Source organism: Sinocyclocheilus grahami, unplaced genomic scaffold (genome assembly GCF_001515645.1).
Source record: "Sinocyclocheilus grahami isolate Dianchi unplaced genomic scaffold, SAMN03320097.WGS_v1.1 scaffold105.1, whole genome shotgun sequence".
Taxonomy (NCBI): Eukaryota; Metazoa; Chordata; class Actinopteri; order Cypriniformes; family Cyprinidae; genus Sinocyclocheilus; species Sinocyclocheilus grahami.
In genome coordinates this window covers 1572863-1594828 of record NW_015505284.1, presented here as the reverse complement: position 1 = coordinate 1594828, position 21966 = coordinate 1572863, and the positions used below count along the sequence as shown (strand labels likewise).

At 37.1% G+C, this 21966-nt stretch overlaps 2 protein-coding genes across 2 annotated transcripts in view; both read right to left on the bottom strand.

The window, feature by feature from the left end:
- The window catches only part of LOC107588551 (uncharacterized), a 92143-nt gene extending 83300 nt beyond the window's left edge, over positions 1 to 8843 (bottom strand). The window contains exon 1 of the mRNA XM_016276687.1: positions 8469 to 8843. Coding sequence (XP_016132173.1) covers positions 8469 to 8637 — 169 coding nt within the window. The 5' untranslated portion in view covers positions 8638 to 8843. The remainder of the gene's footprint in view (positions 1 to 8468) is intronic.
- A 4777-nt stretch (positions 8844 to 13620) lies between these two features.
- The window catches only part of LOC107588537 (homeodomain-interacting protein kinase 3-like), a 51864-nt gene continuing 43518 nt past the window's right edge, over positions 13621 to 21966 (bottom strand). Inside the window, exons 10-14 of the mRNA XM_016276674.1 lie at positions 21341 to 21646; positions 20487 to 20633; positions 18581 to 18810; positions 17021 to 17160; positions 13621 to 15559 (exon numbers count right to left, since the gene is read on the bottom strand). Of these exons, the coding sequence (XP_016132160.1) occupies positions 15083 to 15559; positions 17021 to 17160; positions 18581 to 18810; positions 20487 to 20633; positions 21341 to 21646 (1300 nt within the window). The 3' untranslated portion in view covers positions 13621 to 15082. The remainder of the gene's footprint in view (positions 15560 to 17020; positions 17161 to 18580; positions 18811 to 20486; positions 20634 to 21340; positions 21647 to 21966) is intronic.

The following is a 21966-nucleotide window of genomic DNA, read 5'->3' as shown; positions in this document are numbered from 1 at the left end:
GTTAGAGGGTCAAATATAGATGGAACAGATGTGTTTTTAGTCGTTTCTTGAAGATGGTTAAGGACTCAGCTGCTTGAATTGAGTTCGGCAGGTCATTCCACCAGGAGGGAACAGTTAATGAAAAAGTCAGTGAAAGTGATTGTAACAAAGTTCGTAGTCATGGAAAGAAAGAGGCAGGAACCGGCGAACATTTAAACAAAAATGTAATAATAAAATAAACAAACACAAAATACCGCGACAACCCCTCACGGACAACTGCCACGCACAAACAGAACCAAAACACAAAATAAAGTCCAGGCCTGTTCCTCTCTTGTCTTGCATTGTCGTCACTCCTCCTTTTATCCTTCCGGAGCTCCTCCATGGGACTTGAGACCGGTGAGTGGCACCGGTGTCGTGCATATCTCCGTTCCCACGGCTCTCGGCCCTGCCCCACTCGTCACAGTGATTTTGTGCCTCTTTGAGATGGCACAGTAATGCTTCATTCACTTGCTTCTAGAGGGCACATAACTCTGAAGTAATGAATTTAGATAAAAGGGTGCAAAGCCAGTGGTGGTTTTGTTGGCAAACATTAATGCCTTGAATTTTATATGAGCAGCTACTGGTAGCCAGTGCAAATTGATGAACAGAGGTGTGACGTGCATTCTTTTTGGCTCATTAAAAATTAATCTTGCAGCGGCATTTTGGATTCATTGTAGAGGTTTGATAGAAGTGGCTGGAAGACCTGCCAAGAGAGCATTGCAATAGCCAGTCTGGATAGAACAAGAGCTTGAACAAGGAGTTGTGTTGCATGTTTTGTAAGAAATGGTCTGATCTTCCTAATGTTGTATAAAGCAAATCTGCAGTTTTAGCAATGTGGTCTGAGAAATTCAGCTTATCATCAATCACAACTCCAAGGTTTCTATCTGTTTTTGAAGGAGTTATGGTTGATGAGCCTAACTGGATGGTGAAATTTTGATAAAGTGATGGGTTTGTTGAAACCACAAGCAGTTCTGTCTTAGCCAGGTTGAGTTGAAGGTGATGGTCCGTCATACTGAGATGCGAGCAGCTATCGTCGGAACATCAGGATTGAATGAGAGGTAGAGTGTCATCAGCATAGCAGTGATATGAAAAGCCATGTTTCTGAATGACAGAACCTAGTGATGCCATGTAGACAGAGAAGAGAAGTGGTCCAAGAACTGAGCCCTGAGGCACCCCAGTAGCTAGATGTTGCGACTTGGACACCTCACCTCTCCAAAATACCTTGAAGGACCTGTCTGAGAGGTAAGACTCAAACCACTGGCGTGCAGTTCCTGAGATGCCATTTTCCAATAGGTTTGACAAGAGAATCTGGTGGTTCACCGTATCAAAAGCAGCGGACAAATCCAGCAAGATAAGTATAGAAGATTTGGAAGCCGCTCTTGCCAGTCTTAGGGCTTCAACAACTGAGAGCAAGGCAGTCTCGGTCGAATGTCCCCTTCGGAAGCCAGATTGGTTCGGGAGGTTGTTCTGTGTGAAAAAGGCAGAGACTTGGTTGAACACAACTCGTTCAAGTGTTTTTGCAATGAAAGGTAGAAGGGAAACCGGTCTGTAGTTCTCTAAAAGAGTTGGGTTAAGAGTGGGTTTCTTAAGAAGTGGGGTTATACGAGCCTGTTTAAATGTTGAGGGAAAAACAACAGTGTGAAGGGATGTGGTAAAGGGGTCATATGATGCGATTTCAATTTTTCCTTTCTCTTTGAAGTGTTACAATATCTTGGTGCATAAAGAAGATCTGTAAAGTTGCAAAGACTAAAGTCATAAATCCAAAGAGATATTCTTTATAAAAGTTAAGAGTCAGCCACGCCTGCCTAAATCGGCTCATTCTAACACGCCCCCACATGTCTATGTCACAATGTGGGAAGATTTGCATAACGCCGCCCAAATGTTCACGCAAAGAAAGAAGGCGTAACTTTTATTCTCACTGTAGTATTGTTGCTGCCACCATGTCAAGACGCTGTGTGTTTCATTATGAAAGCGAAACTACTTTGTTTAGCCTTCCAAAAGAGGACGATATCCGCTTCGTCATGCCTAGAGCCGATCCGTGCTGGTCGCTGAGGGAATACATCAACTTCGCGCTGTGGATTGCCGGATCGGCTTTCACCGTGGACGAAGCGAAGTCCAGCCCGGGGTCGTCACATGTGGTTGCCGCAAGCCTGCCGGCCATGCCATTCTCAAGCCCACCGGCCATTCCTCACTCTAGGCCGCCGGCCACCGCTCACTCTAGCCCGCCGTGTGTTTCGTTGTGAAAGCGAAACTACTTCGTTTGGTCTTCCAAAAGAAGACACAACTAGAAGTCAGTGGTTAAGTTGTTTTTACAACACTGTTCCAGAACAGTTCAACCCAAATATTCAGATGTGTGCAGCGCATTTTATGGAGGACTGTTTCCTGATCCTGGAAGAGTAGACTACAATGCCGGCTGTTCTGACTCACAGACTGTAAGTACGTTTTCATTTAAAGGATTTGCCACTGATGATTCAAACGCGAGTTTTGAGCAGTGTAGAGTAGCACTTGTTGTTTGTCATTTCTCCGATCACAAATGCAGACATGGTTTTATGTTTACGCGGCGCGATGCAACGCATTATAATCCATAATTATGTCCCCACTGGATGCAACAAATGCCTTGTTTATAATGGGTTTTAATGTTTTTGTCTTGTCGCTCCGGCCGGGACATGGCATCACATGTATGATTAGGGGTGTAACATTTCCGTCACACGCTTGAGGTATTTGGCCAATCACAACGCACTGGATAGCTGGCCAATCACAGCACACCTCGCTTTTCACACTGAAGAGCTTTGTGAAAATTGACGCATTTCAGAAAGGTGGGGCATAGAGGAGAAACAATAATGTACAGTATGTGGAAAATAATGTGGTTTTTTAACCTTAAACCGCATAAACACATTTCATTACACCAAATACACAAAATAATGTTCTTTTTAGCAACATCATATGACACCTTTAATGATGTGAGTGAGTGCAGGTACAACGGCAGGAAAAATGGCTTGAAGGAGATGAGATGGAATAGGATCAAGCAGACAAGTAGTAGAATGATTGGAAAGGATGAGTTTAGAGACCTCTAGAGAGTGTATAGAAGCATGAAAACGTGTGTATATAGTTCAGAAGATGAACGGAAGTCTTATGGGATTGAAACTACATGAAGACGAGTAAATGAATTGTCATTTTTGAACAAACTATCCCTTTAATGTTGTCTATCAGTTTCTCCAGCTATGTACTGTTATTAGTTTGAACCTCTTACTCTTTTAATAATCAATAGAAAAGCCATTAAAAAATGAACATCTATGAGGCCCAAGATTCCATAAGGGAATCAAGACCATAATACACCAAATAGAAAACTACTTATCCAGTTAAGTCCCCAAATGCACCACGTAAACATACATAATGAAATACAAGGACTTATGAGAATCCAACAATTGCAAAATCCCACATTGTAGCACATTTCTGCACAGGATTTTACAGCATAATGTACATAATTTTATTGTAAAAATTAATGGGCTGAATCACGGGCTGAATTGTACTGAAGCGTAGGCTACACAAACTGTTTGTTTGTTTGTGTGCTTGTTAGTTAGCTGGTTTTAGTGAACCCCCAAGAACACTGTTCTTATATGTTATAATAATTATATAAGTTCATGTACAGTGTTGGGAGTATCGCATTAAAAAAGTAATAATATTACAGTAGTATATTACTTTTTGCTGTAATGCAGTAATATAACGCATTACTAATAAAATTTGGGTAATATTATTACTCGTTACAATCTCAGTAACGCAAGATACAACAACATATTTTAACTCAAAATTAAGTGGTGAATTTACAAACACCGCAAAACAGCGCCAGAGAAAAAATTCTGCGGATAAAATAGTTTGTCTATCTTCTGTTGCTGGAATTAGATGTTTGAGATGACTGCAGAGATGGATTCTACATTTGTGAGATGGACACACTCCTGTTATTTTCAGTTCATCGGAGAAAAGGAGAAGAATGCATAGTCAGGTGCAATATGTGCGACACCAAACTCTCAACATCGAGAAATAGCACGAGTAAAACCTGGAAAACACTGGACTGGTGCCACTAACACTAAACTGCGGGGTCGGAGAAGAGGGAAAAAAAGGCGGCGGACGAGTGCAGACAAGCAACAAAAATTAAGTTTAACTAACAAGATACAACAACATATTTTAACTCAAAATTAAGTGGTGAATTTACAAACACCGCAAAACAGCGCCAGAGAAAAAATTCTGCGGATAAAATAGTTTGTCTATCTTCTGTTGCTGGAATTAGATGTTTGAGATGACTGCAGAGATGGATTCTACATTTGTGAGATGGACACACTCCTGTTATTTTCAGTTCATCGGAGAAAATGAGAAGAATGCATAGTCAGGTGCAATATGTGCGACACCAAACTCTCAACATCGAGAAATAGCACGAGTAAAACCTGGAAACACTGGACTGGTGCCACTAACACTAAACTGCGGGGTCGGAGAAGAGGGGGAAAAAGGCGGCGGACGAGTGCAGACAAGCAACAAAAATTAAGTTTAACTAAAAATAACAAAATCCGTTTTTACTAAATCATAGTCTATATATAAAATGAACGCATATGCGAAATATTTGACTTAAACAGGCTAATTAACAGATTAACAAAACAAAAGGAAAAGACAGAGATATGATGCTGAGTTTGGTTCACAGGCTATTTATGATATGTGCGACACCAAACTCTCAACATCGAGAAATAGCACGAGTAAAACCTGGAAACACTGGACTGGTGCCACTAACACTAAACTGCGGGGTCGGAGAAGAGGGGGAAAAAGGCGGCGGACGAGTGCAGACAAGCAACAAAAATTAAGTTGAACTAAAAATAACAAAATCTGTTTTTATTAAATCATAGTCTATATATAAAATGAACGCATATGCAAAATATTTGACTTAAATAGGCTAATTAACAGATTAACAAAACAAAAGGAAAAGACAGAGATATGATGCTGAGTTTGGTTCACAGGCTATTTATATGGCGCGGCGCTCTACAAAAGTCCACGGAAAGGAAACCGAGATGACAGAAATAAAAGTAAACACATTGCAGTCTCGAATGATCTGTATGACCAAAAATGACAGAGTATTTTTTGTTTGTTTGTTTGTTTCCACTGTTCGATTGCGCCGGCGCCTCACGCACACACATAGCCTACATCATTGCAAATGTTGCAGCCTGTTCATTATCAGAATAAAATACAGTCAGTCAACCAAACATATAGATACACTGGTTAATTTAAATATTGCGTACTGCGTAGTAAAGTTTGTGCCATTCAGCCTCGGGCCAAACACACATTTGCTCATGTGACGAGGATGTTTTTTAAGCGCGTTAAGTAAGCCAGGTTTACATAATAAATAATAGTTTAGCATTCAAATACATCGGAAATATGGACACATTTAATTGGATTAATGTCGAATGAGAGAGGTAGGCTGTGCGAGAACGCCGTTTGCTTTCAGTTTCGCATTGAATTAGCCTAATTTTGGCTTGTTTAGCAACTTATATTTTTCATTATTTTCTTCTGAAACCGTTCAAAATAGCCTATAGGCTAGGTATTGTGTTTAAATACATTATAACACTTCGCTTTATTTACCGGTGTTATTTATGAATGTAATAATGTGGTTTGTGCTTATCTGTGTTTAACCTAAACTACAACGTAACATTAATGTAGACCTACATACCGGCATCTAAATATGATTTTATAATTGTATGCTATATAGACCTACCACATTACCCTCCACTGGATGTAGAATGAGCAGCCAGCAATAAACTACATTTTGGCATTTTATAATACTTCTGTGGATATTTTGGTGAAAGTAACTCAAAAGTAGTGTATCGCATTACAATTCAGAGACAGTAATATTGTAATGTAACTAATTACTTTCAAAAGACAGTAACTAGTAATATATAATGTATTACATTTTGGAAGTAACTTGCCCAACACTGTTCATGTAGGGCTGTCAGTTTAACGTGTTAACTTAATTAATTAGTTATGTAAAAATAATGCAATTAAAATATTTTAACGCAGTTAACGCACTGGCCCCGCCTCCAGACCTGTACATCATCTCACACATGCAGTTATGCCATAAAATTCAAGATATTGGGGCGAAAATGCTCCTGTATGAGTTTTTATCTCACACGTTTGTCCCGAATAGCACAAGCAAATTTTATTCAACAGTTCAGTAAATAAGAAGTTGATATTGTGTTATATTTTAAACACAATATTGTCTGTTTTTGCTCAGTTTGGCCAACAAAAATATTACCTATAATAAAGCCACAGCAGAATTGTTGTGCATCTCTGAGGAACACATCTGTGTTTAATTTCTGAATGAATCCGTGTTTTGAACGAATCGTGTGAATCAAATCAAACGTTAAGTCATTCCTGAATGAATCAGCCGTTGAACTCCTAAAGACATTTATCGCCACCTGCTGGCAGATTTAGTTTCTTATTTAGAATATTATTTAATTAAAAAAGGGGGGAAAAACTTTAAAGGTCTTTAAAAATGTCATCATTTACTCAACCCTGAATGACTTATTTTCTTTTGTGCAACATAAAAGAAGGTATTTTGAAGAATGTTGGTAACAAAAAAAACAAAAAAACCTGAGATGTTTCTCAAATTTTCTTCTTTTATGTTCCATAGTTTATGTTAGGCCGTTGAAGTCTAAACGTTTATGTGTAGTAAATTTCACGTTGAATCAAATAAAATATTTCTTTCTAAAGTTACTATTTGTAATGTCTACTTAATACTTTCTCATTTAACACAAAAATTGCTTGCAAATAAGCTTTTAAATAATCTTTTGGGGGTAATTTCACAGCCAAATGTTATTTGCGATTAATTCGATTAATTAATCGACACATCATGTAGTTAGATAAAAAAAAATTAATCGACTGACAGCCCTAGTACAAATATATAGTCAATACATCTTTAGCTTGTAAACCATGGAACTATGGCTTTTCATGTTCATTTTCCCAATTTGCTTTGCATATAACAACTATTTACCACATTACTAATCAATTCACATCCATCCATATTGGTTATCAGTTTTGAATTTGCTTTACTTTCAGTTAAGATGAATGAAAAACTGGTTGCACAGAAATAATTCAAGGAATGAGCTGTACTGCTTGTTTTGAAAAATCATAATTATAACAAATTAAATCAACTTCACAAGATATTAATTGGTGGATTTGAGTCGATAGAGGATTGTGTAGATTACTTTGGATTATTGTGATGTTTTTATCAGCTGTTTGAACTCTCATTCTGACGGCACCCATTCACTGCAGAGAATCCACTGGTGAGCAAGTGACATAATGTTAAATTTCTCCAAATTTCATTTGATTTTATCTTGACGGGTTTTGACTTTTTAATGTCTTGATAAATTAAATGAGTGTAGGTAAAGAGAACACAATGTATGTGACCGCACCAAAATATGACCCAACACCAAATCCTGTACCAACCAACCCGCACTCTCCAACATGCTATAAATGTTTGGGAGAAATATTCAAACAGGTCAAAACACTGATCTATCTCGCTCACAGCACAGTGACCCAGTTAAAGCAAATCTTCACTTCTCAACTGGACACACACACAGAGACTTTCCTTTGAATCTTATTTTATTTTTATTCTGCACTAAATATATTTTTCTTCCTTTTAATTTTAATTGGCATGAATATGTTAAGCTTTCATTAAACTGTGGAGACATTTAGTCCACATTCATTCACAATGTAGAAGAACAACAACAAGATCTCTGCAGTTGCTCTTCCAGCGTTTTTAGGACCAGCAAGCCTCAGTCAGCATCTAAAATCAGACCGTGCTGCGGTGGACAGTTTTAATGCTCCTTTGCACCGGTTGATTTAAGACGCCTAGTGTGCAATATATGATCTCAACAAATGATTAGTCCCTAGATTAGACGCTTTGGGATAGTGATGTTAGTTATTTCATGCAATTAAATGATGCATGTGCAGTTATGTCAGGAAACAGATGTGGTTTAAGCGTGTTAGGTGTGTTATAAAGACAATAGAGTGCTGCAATCTCTCGTGTAGAGCTGCAGTATCAATCAGCGCGCGCCTACACACTTCACTGCGTTACTGCTGGACACTCACGTGCGCTTCATCACATCTCACACACACACACACAAAAGTCAAGGCAAAGTAGTGTGTAGGCTAGTCATTTTGCATATTTGACACATGCAATACAAAAATACATACAAAAATGTCTCAATATATGAGTAGAGGCCTATGGTTGTATGAAAACATTGCTTTTATGTGTTTTTAGATGCAATGAAATCACTTTCAGTGCATGTGCAATCAGCAAAGGTGCAAGGCTTTTCTTTTCAACAAAATCATTGTTTCAATCATTCATGTAAAAGCTGCGTGAGAAAACAGTATTTTAAGACGCCAGCTTTCTAGATGAGATGTCGCCTTACCGTCGTAAGCCTGCGCGCTGTGGAACAAAAGTAGGAATATTGCTAAAGATGAGAGTTTAGTGCTCCGCATCCCTCCAGACGCATGTGTGCATGAGCATCTTCTCCTCCTCTCTCTCAGGATGCTCAATCTGTGCACATCTATCCAGGTTCCCTCTACACGACCAGCCATTTGCGTTTGAAGAGGAGGTGGCCCGGTGTCGGTACTGGACCAGACATCTGCTCAGATCCGTGAGTCAGTGGGACGTGCGGTGGTCACGCCGCTCCAAGTGCCAGAGGAGAGCCGCATTCGTGAAAATGCCCAAAGTCCACCATCACTGCGACACAGGGGAAGCGAGAGGGGGCTGCATTTTTGAATGGTTTATCTATTTCTCAAACCCCTTACCGCCCATAATGTGATCGGATGTTGGAAAGGATGCATGCAATTCTTTGTCTGTTGTTCAGCAGTCTTGTGAGTGCTCGCATGCAGGGAAGCTGGAGCTGTATTCGTTTTGTACCATGCGCGTGCTCTAGTGGTCAGTATAGAATATTACTATTAGACTGATTTCTAATACAATCCACCAGTTTCTAATAAAAACAAACATACAAAAAACGCTATGTAAACACTTTGTTCCAGGTCTGGATGCTGACTGACTGCCTAAGCTCTTTTAGCTGTGTCTCAAGTGGCTATATTTGCTTTTAAAAACGGTTATGTAATAATACTAATATTAGGAATACACACTTTCATTGAATCGTTTTTATTAAGTAAATTCATTAGCTGTTCTTCTTGCAACAGGAGATAATCCCCAACAACAAAGGTGCTACAAAATTAAAGATCCTATGGGTGCTACTTTGAGTAGGCGTTTTGTAGTAGCTGTTAAGTTTTAGCACATTGAAAGTTATACTGAATCAGGTGCCAGAATGTTATATATAACGATGAATCGCATCCAAACTAAAAGTTTTGTTTACATAATATATGTGTATACTTATGTATATATAAATACAAACACATGCATGTGTATTTTTAAGAAAAACATGCTATGTTTATATATTAATATAAAATATAAGAATTTGAACATATACATTTAGAAACATGTAAATATTTTCAAAATATAAACTGTACGTGTGGGTGTATTTATATATATACATAATATACATAATTCATGATACATAATTCATTAGAAAAAGAAAGAACACCCTGTTGAATTCCATGGTTTTCCGTATCAGGGGACTTATTAAAAAATCATCTGGTCCTTGGCAGGGCTAAATAAATAGTGGCCCGGTGTGATATGCCATGTGTTTTTATTCCTCTGAGGTTTAATTGTCCAAATTTGAAGACCTGGCAAGGAGCAGATGATTTTTATTATGTCCTGATACAGATATATATATATACACACACACATACAGGTGCATCTCAATAAATTAGAATGTCATGGAAAAGTTCATTTATTTCATTAATTCAACTCAAATTGTGAAACTCGTGTATTAAATAAATTCAATGCACACAGACTGAAGTCTTTAAGTTAAATATACCCCAATATAAATATACCCCAGCAACTTAAGACTGGTTTTGTGGTCCAGGGTCACATATACGTATGAATATACATATATATACAGCAAAGATGCATTACATTTAGTGAATACATTTATAATTTTACAAAAGATTTCTAATTCTAAATTATGTCCATTTCTCAAAAAAAGCATCATGGTTTCCACATAAATATAAAGTAAAAAACAAAACAAAATGTATATATATATATATATATATATATATATATATAGAGCGAGAGAGAGAGAGAGAGAGATGTATTTATGTGTACATGTATGTATACAACAAATCAGCATATTAGAATGATAAAGTAAATTTAAAGTTAATACTTCATAAAAATGCTGTTTTAATGTATTTTTTTTATCAAACTTTTGTGCACTGGTGAACATGAGATGTCTTTCAAAAACATAAGAATCATAATTTCAAATGTTTTACCTGTTGCGCATTGAAGCACAGTTGTGAGTGTGCATAGATAGATAGACGGACAGACCAAAGATTACACATTTTGAAAGATGAACATCTCATGTTATGTACTGCAAAGATACAAAGATACCTGCCATATATTGTTTCCATAAGTAATACAATTAGAAAGGGTTGCAACAATACATTTTATTCTGCTTTATTTTTCTTTTGTATTCAAAGTGAACCTTGACAACAAAACACCATGAATTCTTATTCACTCACCAAAAGTCACCTGGAAATTCTGTTTAATGTGACTAAGTAAAGAAGGCTTGGTCACATCTTTATTCACTGAGAACTAGAGAGGAAACATCAATTACACTCTGTAAAGATATTATATCCAAAGGGTTACATTTACCCAGTCCTCATACTGTTAAATATTGCACAGTGCAAGTGCTATGTGACAAACTAAAGTAGCATCAAATCAAATCAAATAAGCAAATGAAACAAAACCCTAAACAAAAAAGCCATACAAGTCTACAAATATCAAAACAGTGAAATTTAAAACTCTTAATTAACCAAGTAATTGAAACATGAAATCCATAACTTGCAGTGTGAAATAACTTATTTGATAGATTGTAAAATATGCTATAAACCATGAAACTTGTATACACGGATTACAAAGCACATAACATGGACCGGGAAACCAATTTCGGGTTGAATGGTAAATATTTTAGGTCAAATAATTCACCAAAAAAAAAAACGGCTGTAATTTTGCCAATACATTACTTCCAAAATGATAATTATTTAAAAAATGCATAAAAGCAATGAATGTCATTAAAACGGTGGCATTAATGTTTATTGAATGCTGTTAATAGAAAAAAAGTTCAACAGAAATCATCCATATCAACTTGAATTTGTTTAAATATGAACATACAATAAATACTGAAAGTGTCGAGTACAGTCTTTTCTATATTGACACTGGATGTATTCAGGCTAAATGCTGGTGAATGCCATTTCACAGGGATCGAAACATGCACAGGGTGCAATATATTACATTCTTTATGCAAAGATTGAAATTACAATGTCACAAATGTTAGAATTAGCTGGTTAAGATTAAATAGACATATATTAGTGATTATTAACTCAAATGAATGCATATATGATTATTTATTTATTTAAAAGTGTATATAACCATTTCGATCCCTGGAATGGAAAGTTATACTGTTTGCTCTTTCTTATATTTGGTCTGGTCAGTGGGTGAGCCGAATACTTGTTTTTGCAAAGTGAATGTGTCATTACCAATATCTCAATCAAGGCACACACAGTGTTGCTTACACTACTCACAAAAAAAAGAAAAAAAGACATGACCAGACCAGACACGAATATAACATACCAGCTGACATCAGTGATCATTTGTTAAAAACATGTTCTCAAATTTCAAATAACAAACATTAATAAAATCACAATTCAGTTGGACACTAAATTCATTTAATCACAACACTGTATATCAAAACATGGCCATGTGTACTGCACACTAGCGTTTTAATAAGTGCTCAGTGGTATGAGGTTATGGGGTTGATTATCATATTAACCGAGAAAAGAAATAGGAGGAAAAAAAAAAAAAAACCTTAACGAAAATAGCGATGTTTGTATTTCTGAAACACTGCAGAATAACTGTTCATTTGGATAAAGTTAAATCAATCCTGCAAGCTATTACAAGTCAAAAACAGATACGCAGGTAAACGTTAATATACAGATAAGCAGGTAAACAAAAATTAAGTTACACAAACACATCCATCAATATGCAGTGATGAGCCAGAACAGCTATGAAGATACAATACTGATTTGAAAAAAAGAAAAACAATTCTAAATGTCCAATATCAGCAATACAGTAGTTACAATGACACTCCAAACATTGAAGCTAAAAATTTACTCAAAATCAAAATCCACTTCTAGTTTAGGCAATCAGAGAGACCCATACAAATAAACGAATGCAGATATGAACTAGTCTAATCTAATTTCACAGCTATCTGAAGTGGCAATCAATATATAGCAGCTTGTCTATGATACATTCAAGATAGATGATACGACTTATTACTTGTTCAAAAAGCTAAACATAACCTCAGCCATTTTTTAAATACTTTTAGAAATTTACCCCATGACTATAATTACTACAAGTATACGTGAGGTCTATGCAGAAAGAGTAGCTACCTTGCTCAGAGAAATGGCTCTGTTCCAAAACCTAACGAGCTGCTTTGCTGTCTACTGCCTTCATACACAGCCGATATAGTAAGTTTTACATATGCAGTAACTCTCTATAAGTCATACAAATGACTTGTGAATAGGCTAGGCCCACAGTTCATTTCAATAGTGTAATGTTAGCATGTTGCTAAGCTAAGCTATCACAGAAATACTGGGTAAAATAGTACATTTTTAATCAAACTGAACTATTTTAATGGACTTTGTTTAATTTGTTAATCTTACTAATGAATCCACAGTTTCTAGCAAAAATGTGCCGTTTTATAACAGAAGCCACCAACAATTTTGTGACAGCCCTGTTGAAAAAAAACAGCATAATAGGTATGTTTAGGTACCTGGTTAGGTATGTTTTGAAGCTGGGATGCTGGTTTGAGCTGGTTTATGCTGGTCCTTTGCTGGTCCTAAACTGGTCCGACCAGCTTAAGACCAGCACATGACCAGCATAAACCAGCAAATGACCAGCATAAACCAGCAAAGGACCAGCTTAAACCAGCAAAGGACCAGCTTAAACCAGCAAAGGACACCAGCTTCAAAACATACCTAACCGGCATATGCTGTTTTTTTCAACAGTAGGATTTCCTTTTACGGCACTTTTCATGCCATGTCTGCAAACATGATTGACAGTGGTTTAGTGACATCAAGGCTATAATGTGATTGGTTTACGAGGCACACATGATGCTTTTCCAATGTTAGAGCAGCGGAGGATGATATCTTTCCATTAAAGAGAATCTCAGAGAGCTTTTGCATCAGGAGAGTAACTATGATGCCTTGAAATAGTGCCTGCTTAGGCAGATCACTAGGTTTGGAACACAGCCTTCAAATTACAGTCTTTGGTGATGCACAAACAACTTCATTTGAGAGGCAAAAACACACAAACCAAGCAGAACAAACTGAAAACAAAAATGCACACTGCAATATATATATATATATATATATATATATATATACACACACACATATATATTTATTTCTCCCTGACGGAATGTATAAAATGCAGTTGACACCAACAAGCTTTCAACATGATATAATGATATAATTAAGAAAAAAAATCGATTCACACATGCATAAATGAGAATTGCACACCTTAAAACACACCGTGTCAAGCTTCAGCACTAAATAAACTAGCTCTATTAGATATATACTCATATGTGTCTATACATCAAATACTGCATGGTCTGCTCAGGCTAAGATGAATCCATGACCCTGAATCAAAGACCGATATTTGCATTTGTGTCTTCATCTAGTCGAAGCCATGCCCACCACAGCAAACACAAACACACACAAACCCAAAGAACTAAATCCACAGACAAAAAGAAAAACAAACTATATAGATTGTATTGCAGTTTTACTAAACAGTACAAATACTGTTAGTTTTGTCGATTTTTCTGAATAGAAATTCATTGTATCCTCTACACAACTAGTTCATTTAAGATAACGAAAAAAATGAGAATCAGAACAAATCCAACAGCAAGCGTTTGCAGCAGCAAAAGCATGCCGTCTTCCGAAGAAATAACGCAAACATTAACTCACTACATCTCAAATATACATTGGATCCAAAAATAAGCACTGCAGTTTGTGCAATGCAGTACATTGATGCCAATCTATGCATGAAATAATACACCAGTGTGTATATATACGTAATACATATACACACGCACACACAAAGAATGCACGGACTGATTTGAATTGCAACTGCTGCAGTCCAGGACACATACACACACAAACACATTGTATATACACACAGAGAGATAGTGTAGTAGAACACGAAAGACTGCCGATATATAAGGCACTATGGCTGGGGACAACAATGCAGTGACCCTCTAGACACGTCAAGAGCCCCTACAAGCTTCTCTCTGATCAACATCATGCAACACATGCAGCATGTGACGAACGACTCCATTCCAAACGACACCAAAGACGCAGAGAAAAGTACAAATACTTGGAACGCAAGAAAACACGGCAAGTGGACACATTTTATGTTGTAAACAACATACAGGGCTGTCTTTACAAACAAACGTGTTGTATACAAGGTAAAGGCAATGTATAAAAATAAGTTGACCATCACATGATTTTGGACACTGTCCGTTGTTGATTTTCATTAGAGGAGCGCTTAAATCTGAAGATCTGAAAATCCGATAAGGTGATGTATCAAATGTGCAAAACATTTTTTTATTTTTTATTATTTATCCAATCGCTTGCTTCTCAACCGTGCGCTTTCTTTACCTACTTGCTAAAGACTTTCCAAACCTTTCCTCTTTTAAAGCTAATTTTAATTGCACTCAATTAAGTCTACGTGATTCAAAGAAACTACTTTCTTTCTCTCTTGCGCCATGGCTTTAGGTGCGAGAACCAGGTTGTATGTGGCTTCTACAGAGAGCCCGATGTTACGTCCGTGTCGGCGGCCCTCCAGAGGGTTGCAGAGCGAGTCTCAGATGTACGGGTACTGGTTTAGTTTGGTGGGACTAAGCGGGAAGCCTGCATATGCAGGTGATGCGATGAAGGAGTGTGGGGGGAACAGAGGCTTGAATTGGCCTTGAGGGTGGAGAGTTGGAGAGGGCAAGAGGCGGCTGAGACCCACAGTGACCTGGTGCACAAGGTGTCCAGCCGGATGGGAGAGGCCATAAGCCGGCTGAAAGACGTGATTCCGTGTCGCCCCAGGTGAAGCCAAGAGGTGGGCCATTGAGGCATTTGTCACTAGGGGCCCTGAAGGGGGGTAGGACAGTAAAGTCGGCTGGGTGTGAGGGTGAACACCCAGGTGTGTTTGAGAAGGGTGGGCTGTGTGGGTGGGACTGCCATGAGGCAGTGTGAATGTGTGGCCATGAATGGTGGGCGGGATGAACGCTTGAGGCCGGCGGTGGCTGTAGTTGCCGTTCCACTCCTGGTGGGACGACCCATAATGCTGGACCTAGAGCACAAACCAATCAGTTTATTCCAAAAAACGCAAGAGGCGATCAATTATTTTAAAAATGTACAGTATATAAAGAAAGGGTATTCAATTTGGAATTTGCTAAAGATTAAATTTAATAATGTTAGGGATGCACGTTATTAGATTTTTGCCGATATGCCGATATTTTTCAAATAATTTTGGTCGATAGCCGATGCCGATACTGACATATACTTTCCTTAGTTTTGAGCAAAAACTTATTTGTTAGAAGTAATAAACTTAAAGTTCTTTTTTAATGAGAGTACATTGAAAGCCATGAAAATAACTGTAATAAAATCAATCTCAGCTGTTTTTTGTTTCTCAGACAGATGCAGTTGAAACTGTAACATTTTATTTGTGGATTTAACATTAATAGATGGTCTAAAGCAAAATAACTAAAAATTCTAAAAACCTATATTTACGTTTTCACAATTCATTTGAAAAAAATATATTACTCAATAAATCTGTATATAGTAAATTAATTAATGTTTGTGATTTTTATTAATGTAAGCTATAGCTCAGGGGTGGCGAACGTCAGTCCTGGAGAGCCGCAGCACTGCAGAGTTTCGCTTCAACCCTAATCAAACACACCTGAACAAGCTAATCAAGGTCTGAACGGTTACTAGGAAGCTACAGGCAGGTGAGTTTTAATTAGGGTTGGAGCTGAACTCTGCAGGGCTGCGGCTCTCCAGGACCGGAGTTCGCCACCTCTGCTATAGCTTCTGACCTTTAATTCAAAACAGACTCGTGATTTTATGACATTGATACTGCTTTATTCAGAAACACAAGTATCTTAATGATATTTGTGTATTTTACTTTTATTTTATTACAACTAGGCCAACAGCGCCCCCTAAGTAAATAAAACGCCTTACAGGATGGGGGAGGCTGCTGCTGTTGCTACTGCACGCTAGTAACTTTTGACTCTCTCGCACACTGGATGTGTTGTTCTCGAATCGAATCATCATTCAGGCAAATGACCACTCTGCTGACGTGATCTTATCACTATCACACCCTGAGCACATCCGTCTATGAGCTATCCGTCTTATCAGCAAGGCATATCAGCATTTTTTTTTTTCAAATCAGCCAATGCCGATGTTCACATTTTAAGCCTTTATCGGCCAATTCCGATAGCGTTCTGATAATATCGTAAATCCCTAAATATGTTTTTAAATAATTATTAATGTAATTTAATTATTTTTTATTTTCATATTGTTTACTGTGCTTCTACTTAAATGTGGTGGTAAAATCTGTGGCAAAATTCATGTTCACTGTGAAAAGGCATCAATAATTTTTGAACACTTTTTTATTCACACATCTCAGCTTCTTTTTATTTATTTACTTTTTACTTCTAATATATTTATTAGTTGCATTAGTACGTTGTAGTAGTAGTATCTTAATATCTAGCTGACTATACAACAACCCATCAAATGACACGGAACTGACCTGTCTAAAGGGGAATTGCTGTTGAGAGGGCTGCAGGGGCGCGAAAGCCTGTGCTGTCTTCTGTTGGCGATTCACCAGTAACGTTGAGTAGGGCGGCTGTCTGTTGGAACCATTGCGGCCTTTGGGGGGGCATGATGGCTCTATAAGTAGATGATGGAAAGAGCAGGCAAACTTAGGCAACACTCCTTAGATGCCTCATGAAATTGTGCTTGATACGTTTAAACTTCTTGCAAAAGGGATTCAGAACAACAGATGGAAAAATGACTTAAGTTCATTACAACAAAAATTTTTTTTTTTTTAAATCGGCAAATCAAATAGTTAGCATTGCTCTGTTTTCTTGTACTTAGATCAAATACATTAGTTTGGAGTAAACCTGGTATTTGAAAATAGAAGTTGAATTTGAAGTTAAACTAATTAGGGCTGCCCCCTAATAGTCGACTAATCGTTAAGTTTTATTAGTCGCAGGAAAAAAAAAACAGGTGAAGTCATGCAGTCGGTGATGGACAGATCTTTAATGGCTGGTCTTTGTGGTAATACGGGCTGGACATCCAAATGCTCGCCATCATTCATCGACCTCAAAAATGGCTTATCCGAAATATGCAAGTAGTAAAAACTTTACATGGCCGCTCAATCTAATGTTAACCTAGAAAAATGTGCGCTATTCAAATGTCTGCAGAGTGAGGAAGCTGAACAGTAGCGCTCATTGCAGGACAGATGGAGGCGCCAGTGTGGACACTTGCTCTTGCCCTCATTGTCGGTCATACAGATAAGAGTAATATATCTTTCGAAACTGTAAAGTCTCTACGTTTATTTGTGTGCACTCACAATATCAACGAAACATTGTGCTTTTGTAAAATAATTCAAGCAAACAGGATGCGCTTTCTGCCGTCTTGGTCTCTGTGAACCTGAGCGCGAAACTCAGAAACTCTGTGTATATTTGCCTTACAGACATGAAAAATATATCTATAGAGAGCGAAATGTCTACTTTCAAATGAACCAATTCAAATGGAAAACAAATATTCTCCAGTTATGTAATCCGTGTGAAACATGCATACGGGAGCATCCACTACTGTAGAGATGAAGAGTCAGTGTCGCCGACTTTATCTCTTATGCTGAAAACAAAGAAAGCACTAGTGTATCAATACATTATTAAAATGTTAATGCAGCCTCCTTACTGGTTTTCCCTGACACATTCATAATCATTAGCTTCCTGAAGTGCGCTGTGGCAAGCTTCATGCGTGTGCTTTAGTGATTATTAAGCTATGTAGGCAATTGAAGGCTCATTATAATGATTTAAATGGGTTATTAATAAATGTTCGATTAGTCGACTAATGCTTAAAACGAACGACTACTAGTCGACCAGAAAAATCTTTAGTAAAGGGCAGCCCTAAAACTAATTTAAATTTAAACAAATTTAAAGTTTAAGATTATAATACCATATACTGGCCTTTAAATAATATGCAAGGTGTAATTTCAGTTTTGGACATGCACATTTTTCCTCAATTCTCAATCCTGAAAATATTCATTAGTTTTATATACATTATACATTAGATTTGTTACCTGTGCGGCCCATCGGCTTATTATTCTGAACCCGCATGGGCGGCACCACCATGGTGCGGACAGGCAGCTTGGTAGACTCAGCCTGTGTGGTTCCATTGGCTTTGCAGTTCTGGTTGTTGTCATTGATATAGGTGGCCTCCAGGAAGGGGCTGTCAGCTCGACAGGATGACACAGACGCGGGCGAGCCGTCTACCGTATCACATCCACTCTCACGCTCATCTTCTGACATACTGAACAAAGATCAAATAAATAGTACTCAGACACTCATAGCACACACAAACATACTCGCTGAAAAAGAGTGCTTGGAATAGAACACTACATACCTTTTTTTTTATTTGTGTGTGTGTTTATATACTCACTGCCATTCAAAAGTTTGGGATCAGTAAGATTTTTTTAAAATCAAAAATACAGAAGAAACCGTAATTTTGTGAAATATTATTGCAATTTCTAATACTGGTTTCCTATTTTAATATATTTTAAAATATAATTTATTTCTGTGACGCAACAATGAATTTTCATCAGCCATAACTCCAGCCTTCAGTGTCACATGATCCTACAAAAATCATTCTAATATGCTGGATTATTATCAGTGTTGAAACTGCTGTTCTGCTTAATATTTTTTTGGAACCTGTGATACTTTTTTCTTTGATTCTTTGTTTAATAAAAAGTTAAAAAGAACAGCATTTATTCAAAATAAAAAAAATTTCTAACAATGTAAGTCTTTAAAATCACTTTTTTATCCATTTAACACATCCTTGTTGAATAAAAGTATTAATTTATAAACGCAAAAAAAATGCTGACCCCAAACTTCTGAATAGTAGTGTATATTGTAACAAAATGTCTATTTTGAGTAAACACTGTCCTTTTTAACTGTTTTATTTATCAAACAATCCTGGGAAAAAAAATAATAAATAAATATATTATTATCTTTATATATATGAATATTTCATAAAATTACCATTTTGTTCTGTATTTTCGATCCAATAGATACAGCCTTGATGAGCATAAGAAACTTCTTTAAAAACTTTAAAAATCGTACTTATCCCAAACATTTTAATGGCAGTGTATACATATAAATATATACTTTTATATGTTTTTATATATATATATATATATATATATATATATAACAGGTATGTAAAACTATGCAGTATGCAACAATGAATTGATTGTCATATGGTCAATTCTATTGCATATTTTTACATGTTCAAGTTAGTGAAGTATCTTGAGAACAAAGTTTAGCATAAAAAGTTTAGCATTAAAATTGAGGGTTGTTGATTTTACTATTTAAAAAAGTTTTCTTTTATGTAGATTTGGTTAGCAATGGTAAATTATAAAGCTTTATATAAACAGAGTAGAAGCATTTTTTCTGTTCAACTGCATACGGGCTAAATGAAAAAGCAAAAATACATTGGTTACGCCAGTGTACACAAAGCACTACGTAACTTTTCATTTCTAGAATCCACTTGTCTCAGAGAAGAAAATAAGTCAATTAGTATTACATGTTTTCAACCAGCCATTCAGATTTGATTGGTGTTTATGAAACAACACCAAATACAAGAGGACAGAGAAGGGGAGCCACTTCTGAATTATTTCTTTGCTATTTACCGTTGCTTAGCAAAAAGTCTGTTCCTGAGCACCACCAAGTTGCAGTATTAAGTAACAGCAGCAGCTCTGGGAATGTGACCAAAAGCACAAATCCTTTTGGTTGACCAGTTTTCTTTGCAGTGTGATGGAAAAGAGATCACACCACTAGAATAATGCTTAAAAAAATTACACTGATGGCATGCAAATGTTTGTGTCCGTTTGAACAGCCATTCATATATCACACCAATATTGGTCATAGTGTGAACAGGCCTTAAGTCCTCAGACTACTAGTAAATATGTGCATGTATGAAGGTCAAACCTGTTGGGTCTCTTGCAGGGGGAGGCGCTGGACTGTTCTGAAGCAGATGAACTGGTGCTAAGGGTTGAATCGGGACTGCTAAGGGAACACACACGCTCCATATTCAGTGTGCTCTGACATGCCTCACACTCCGTGCTACCCTTGCACCTGAAACAAAATGTGTATACTTTTTAAACACTGCCTTTCAAGGGTGTGCAACATTGACAAAAAAGTCAATATTTACTGTGATTTTTAGCCGAGTGTGTTTTTGTGCTGGTACATTGACTGGTTTAGGCCCGTTTTGGACAGTTGACTCCGGAAGCTCTTTATATTTTGTGTGGTGGTTAGTTCACATCAGTGACAGAAATGCACCTTTTAACTTCAAATTGAACTTTTTAACTTTATAGGGCAATATTCCGCTTAAATTGAATGGCCATTTTATTGTACATTATACATATACTGCCTTTACAAGCCATTTATCACATATACAGTTCAGCTGAAATGCCATCTCGCCAATGATTTATAATGAAAACTTAAGCCCCAATTTATTAAAATCAGCTCAGGTCTACTAAATTTAAAGTAGTGCAGTATCGTAATGCTGAAACCTTTTATAGATAACTTAATTCTCTTTTTTAAATCTGTTATCTCTTCTTCACCTTGTCACACTGTAAACTGAAGGAGATGTAAAATATGGCCAAACATAGACGGACACATTTGGCTTCCAGTCATTTTTGTGAGGAAAAATCTTCAAATCTTGCTTCCATCTTTGGCTTCATTAAATAAATAAATTTGAGAGCAACATACGGGTGAATAAATACTGATGGATTTTTTTCTCTCTTTAAAACATCCAGACATATATCAGAAAGTGAACTCACTCTAGTGAATGTTTTTGAGTGTCCGGCCCCTCCTCATCTGTTCCACTGCTGATACTGATGATACTGCCTGGAGGGCTCGGAGAGTCGGCGATCACAATGGTCTGTCTCTGCTTCGGAGACACAGTTGAGTCCTCATACTCTGGTTCTGCTTTACAGCACACAGGCTCCTCCTCTGGCACCGCCTCTGACTCCGCCTCCACTACACAATCCGCTGCCTCCTCCTCTGTGTTTTTGACACTGTCTACCATCTTTGGGGACTGGCATGATGAGTTTTGGGAATTGGAGCTGTGCATGAAGTTGTTACTTCTGGTGGGGATGATAATGATGAATTAGATGAGCATAGGTAGGCATGGAAAGAACGTAATAACCGATGTTGCTTGCTGATAACACTTAAAAAAAAAAAAAAAAGCAGAAGCAGTGTCTATCAATATGAAGGGCAAAGTGTGTGACTTCAATTAAAATGTATTTGAAAATAACAAAGTAAACAAATAAATTCAGTGACGGTTCAATAAACTGACTTCTTGAATAAAGGCACAATATGGAAGATTTTTTTATTAAAATATCCAAAAACCACAAGAACAGTGTTATGTATTTTGCTGACTTGTGTACTTACATCATCCCAAATG